Raw genomic sequence first — 5,862 nt, 5'->3', positions numbered from 1 at the left:
AAGCAAGAGTGGGCGAAAATCCCACAATCTAAAATTGACGAGATGATTCTCAAGATGCCCCCAAAGGATCAACAAACTCCACAAAGAGAAAGGAAGATCTACTAGATATTAATAAAATTATAAATATATAAATTCATGTGAATATGACTGAAAATTTTCATTTTTTTTCTGAAAAGGCGGTGTCTATTTACTTGTGACCACGCTGTGTATATACATACACACACACACATACTCTTGAGAGAGAAAATCTTGTGATAAATACATAACATGCCTTGAAACAGTCTTTGTTTTGTTAATGATTTTATTCATCTAAAATTACAAGATTCATACTAGTAATCTAACCCACCTGAGGATGTGCAAGTGTCATAGGATCCAATATTTACTGTAGAGTTCAAGAAGACCTCTCTTTTCTCATTTTCAAGATTAAATTCTGCCAACACTACCACTTTTTCCCTATCAAAGTTTTGCAACTCCACATGAAGTTCTAATTTATGCTTGTCTGGAAAGTTGGAAATTACCTGGCTTTCAGCTTTGTTTGTAGTAACAAAAGTATATCGCCAATCAATATCCGCATTCTGGAAAATAAAGTTTGAAACTATTAATCTCTTTGTACACAATATTTACACAAGTCTGACATTTTTGTGAATGTTTTTTAAGCACTAGATTTGAACTCTTCCATTCTCTCTTGTTTTTTTGTTTTTTTGCAAGACTCATAACTAAACAAAAAATATGTTGTACAATATATATATAATAAATTTGTATAATTAACATAACACCAGAAATGAGGAGGTGGGCTGGTGTGTCTGTTTTGCTTCATCTAGAATGAGCTTTTCGTTTATAAAAAGTGTTCAAGGGGATTATTGTCTAAGGGGGATGTGTCACCCTCTTATTGGTGGAGGGGTATAATCTAATGCTAATTGCATCATAGACTAATGTAGTTCATGTTACTAAGTGTTGGGGTGAGAACTCGTTCAAAGTCTTGGCACATGCACAAAAACTTTTTCTCAATGGTGTGAAGCATTAGCTATCTGTTCAGAAAAGGAAAATGTTAGGTTTAAGATTGGTAGTTTCATTATTATAGAGATATGAATGTTATCATAAGTCTGGATACTAATTTGTTTTTTTCATTATTATTTGTAAGGAACTGCACCCGCTTAACAGAATATACAGCTAGAATCAAAAGAAACTCCTGCTACTTGCTAATGTGTCACAAAAGTGGACAGATGGTGATCCTTGCCATACACATAGAGTTAATGCAACTAACAAGCAAAAATGTAGTATTAAGTATTATAAAACCTGAAAAATGGTTGAAACTATATATTTTTATTATTATGAAAAAAAGAGATGACATCAGAATTTTATTCTCTATCATATTAACATAGTGAATTGTAAACTGCTGTTAATGAAAGAAACAACTTGGTCAGCTTTTTAGCCCAACAACAACCTTCTTCAGGTCCTGCTGAAGATCATTTGGTTGAAACGTTGAACAATGTTCAAAGTTCTTTTACAATGGAGATGAGCAATTAGTGGCCTTTCTTAATTGATTATCAATGGCACCATTAATTGATTATAATTGATTAATTGACAGGTACAGTGTTCCACAAACAATGATACAAAGAGGTAAAAAAAAAAAGTTGGCAGTGGGTGCTGCCAAACAGTTCCCTTTCCTCTAGTCAGCAGTTCAAAATTAGTGACAATGGCAAGTAGCCTTAGTAGCTTTGTCATAAAAAAGTCAAGGCAGACAAGTTTGGTGGCAATGAGAATTGAACCCACAATTCTTAAGTCAGGAGCCCCTGACTTGAATCACCAAAGCTGAAGAAGCTTGAAGTAAAAAAATAATGTACCAGCTAAAATTGGGCACAGCAAAGACATCATATTAGGTAGCTTTGTGCTTAACAAAAAATATATACAATAGCAATATTCTGATTACTTGGTTAGTTGGAATAACTGGCAATCCAAATTTTGATTAGTAAATTATTTTTATGACAGTTGATATATACAGAATTTCGATTAACCAATTGTTGAAATAATCAAAAGCAGTAATGACCAGAAACACTAACTTCAATTATCTAATTATTATTTTTGTAACAATAAATTGAATCATAATTTCAGTTAATTGACTGTTGGAATAATCAAAAACAGTAATAATCAGAAATAATAACTTTGATTAATAACTTAATAATAATTTTGATTGCTTGATTAGCTTATGCACTAATTAATGTAATTGCTACTCACACTTAACTGATTATATCAAGTATTCCATTAAACCACCTAGCTCTAAAAATATACACTACAGAACAATCATGTGCTGAAGTTTGTCATAATTTTTGAAATAAAAAATCATTCATTCATGGAAGGTAACAGTGATATAACTAAAATGTTAAAAAGTTTCTTTATTACACATCATTCTGAAAATTAGGTTTCTTGATGCAATAGATATTTCTACTGCAACTGTAAAAAAAGCCATATACATATATCAATTTTAAATTTCAGGATGCTTAAATGGAAAAATTAATGTTTATTCTTTATTGTTACACATTCCTACATTAAGTTATATTACATGTACAATAACATTTATCTTTTGCAAAAAATCACAAGTTATTGTGCATTAAAGTAAAAAAAAGTAGCATAATGTTAGTCACCTATTATTTTAACACTAGATTCTTTTTAATTATTCCTAACAATAAAGTTTTACAGTCTATTAGTTGTATTTACTTTACCTATTATGTATGTTTACAGGATTTTTTTTTACTATATTTTTATTTTTATACCAGGAAGCCTTATTTGTGACAATACTCAAATTGTTTTATCATTCTTTTTATAAGATGTAGGCAAAGAACATTAGCAATAGAAATTGAGTTTGATTTTACTTATGGATGAATAAATTCAACAAAACATATATTTCTTTAAATAATATGATTAAGGAAAATATATGTACAATAATTTGAAATACTTAGCTTACATTACCCCCGCTACACACTTTAACCTGTTCAGGTTCATTAATAAACTTTATGCAATATAGAGATTTTTTTCATTTGTTTCTAGATTATTAAATTCACACACAATTATTTGTCTATTTACATACTAATGGCCATCGGTCATTAAAGTTGAAGTCTGTAAAGTACTGATTTTGGAGAAATGAGATGTTTTACAAATCTTCATTTATAATTATTTCCACAATATTTCACGTTTCTGAAGATGTTTTGTAAGTTGTCACTGTCACACAGTTTGTGATAACTTTAAAAAATATTATACATTGGCAATTAGTAAAGTTTTATCTTACTTTACAGGAATAGATTTCAAAAAGTGTTCCAGTATTGTACAATCACTGAATGATAGCAGTCATAAACACAAATTAAATACAGGATTTTTTTCACATTCCTCTTAATTTATCCATTGGAGCTCAAAATTAGAGCTGTGTAGAAAAATAGCATTTCAGATCTATCTTTTGTCTCCCACAATAAGTTTTTTGTTCAATACCAGAACTCATCAAATGGCCTGAATGATTGGAAACAAAAAATTCTATGAAACATTATTTATATATGTAATATAATACTTTAAAAATTATTGTGTAATCAAAAGCTGATGAAGCATTAGAAACCAATAGGCCTAAAATTTTTGATAAAAGTCTTGTAAACTGCAGATTTTATTTTCCACATTCCTCTTAATGTATCGATTTTGGATTCAAAATCAGAAGTGTTTAAAACATATATTTCAGTATAATCATGTGGTTGCTAATGTCAAATAACATTTTCTGCAAAAAAAACCAGTAACAGTAAGTTTAAAACCAAGTTTTATCTTAGTATATCTAGTTTTTCAGTTTATTAAAGGTAAAATCATTGTGTGCATAAAGCATGTATTTTGTAACTAACAACCTTGATATTTCACAACACACTAATACAAAAAATATCAAACAGCATATCAAATTCACAAACATTTAAGATTCTGAAAAGTCTATACCTACCTTAAGATAGAAGGTAACATCAATAGGTTCATGACAATGATTAACAACAACTCTAACATTCATTGCTGAACTTCTCACTGGAATATTACATGTGGCTACATAACCAACAAATGAACACTTCTCGGCATCTAAAGAAGTAAAATAAGAAAAGTGAGAGCTTGTAATCCAGAGTGCACTTAAACACAACCATGGAATTTTTAACCTAATTGGGGATTCTTTTCAATAATGAGGTTTCAGAATTTACAATGAAGCTTCTGTCTGGGCTGAATAAATTGATGCAACCTACTTCCAATTCATGACATATACTGTGAGCAAATCTATGGTCTGCCTATGGGGTTTCAATCTTTTATAATTGCTGATGTTTTATTCCAAAAATGTGCATCTAGTTTTAAACTTAACCACCTTAAAAACAAAACAGAAGATATAAAGTACTCATAAGGCCAAAATAAAGTTTCTTTCAAAGTATAGAATTCAAATGCAGTGAATGTCCATAAATAATGTTTTATCATACTAATCAAATTAATCCTTATTGCATCAAATACCATATAACAATCACATTCTCATTATACTTAACATTTTCTTAAAGAAATATAATCTTTTAATTGTATCATTTACAACCATATTAGGGTTGGTAAGCTAGTCAACTTATTGGTCAAATAATCAACTGCACACAGCTCATTTCTTGATCAATTTACAATACATCTATGAATTCCTTTGGCAAATTTGAACTTAATATACGAGATAATATAAGCAGTCACAAAAACAAAATCACCTTATATGATTATTTAACAGGCAAAAAGCTTTAATTTTCCTGCCATAGGCTAACCCTAGCCAACATGTTCGTTGGAATTACTCTATAGTATCAATATGCTGTCTTACCACATTTTAAAAAACAAAACCATAGCTTACAATAGTCTCATGATTATAGAAAATTATCATATTAGAAAAAATGTGAACCAAATATTTTGTTTTCCAATTTCAATAAATCCTACTAATTATGATAACAGTCTTTTTCAACAGGAGATTCTTGTTACTTCTAAAAGTTTAATTATTTCACAAGAGCTGAAAATAGTTATTTTGTTTAGATAAGTGTAGGCTTGAGATAGACTTGACAGATCTACACATGTATTAGAACACTATTTTGATTGGTTGGGTATCTCTGGAACTGTGTACTTATTGGCTGAAAGGTTAAGATTTTTCAAAAATTGTGCTATATTATTGTTACTTGTTGATCATTTTTAATAATGGAAATTATATTCAGTATAGATTAAAATATTACCCAACAAAAAGAAGTGTTTTACTGAAAAGTGATCTTATGAAATCATTATAGTGAAAGTGACAAGTTTGGGTAACTTTGAATGTCTAGAATTAGCTTGAAAACTGTAAAATTATAATTTTGTACAACATTTTCTCCATGATCTAACAAAACAAAGCCATTTCTGGTTGTAGAAAACCAAAGGCACTTGTTTGGAAGTTATTATTCATGTCAAATGGTTAAAAGGTTAAAGTTCAAGTACTTTTCACTAGAGTGCAAATGTGTACCACATATACTGACCATTGTAAGGAACCAAGCATTATTTCTTCAAAAAAATATCATAAATAATATTCAACGTTAAACTGGTACACAATTAAAAACATTTTATTTAGGCCTATCTATGGCCTTCAAAAAGTTGACGACTCTACATGATTTGACGTTACACCATCATCCTCAGGAGTCAAAGTGTAACATCGAAACATGTAGAGTCGTCAACTTTTTGAAGGCCATAGATAGGCCTAAATAAAATGTTTTTAATTGTGTACCAGTTTAACGTTGAATATTATTTATGATTTTAACTTTATACACAAGTGCCAAAATACTATAATTATTATTTCTTCCTTCAGATGCAGGCATCTATTGG

General features: G+C 29.5%; 1 protein-coding gene across 2 annotated transcripts in view; it reads right to left on the bottom strand.

Annotated features, from left to right (window-relative positions):
* LOC106465044 overlaps positions 1-5,862 on the bottom strand; it is a 29,936-nt gene that overhangs the window by 8,813 nt on the left and 15,261 nt on the right. For both annotated transcript variants that reach the window (XM_013925234.2, XM_022392856.1), the window contains exons 3-4: positions 3,965-4,092; positions 347-575 (exon numbers count right to left, since the gene is read on the bottom strand). In XM_013925234.2, coding sequence (XP_013780688.1) covers positions 347-575; positions 3,965-4,092 — 357 coding nt within the window. The remainder of the gene's footprint in view (positions 1-346; positions 576-3,964; positions 4,093-5,862) is intronic.

The sequence above is a fragment of the Limulus polyphemus genome, unplaced genomic scaffold (genome assembly GCF_000517525.1).
Source record: "Limulus polyphemus unplaced genomic scaffold, Limulus_polyphemus-2.1.2 Scaffold1816, whole genome shotgun sequence".
Lineage (NCBI taxonomy): Eukaryota > Metazoa > Arthropoda > Merostomata > Xiphosura > Limulidae > Limulus > Limulus polyphemus.
This window is presented reverse-complemented; position numbering and strand designations above follow the sequence as displayed.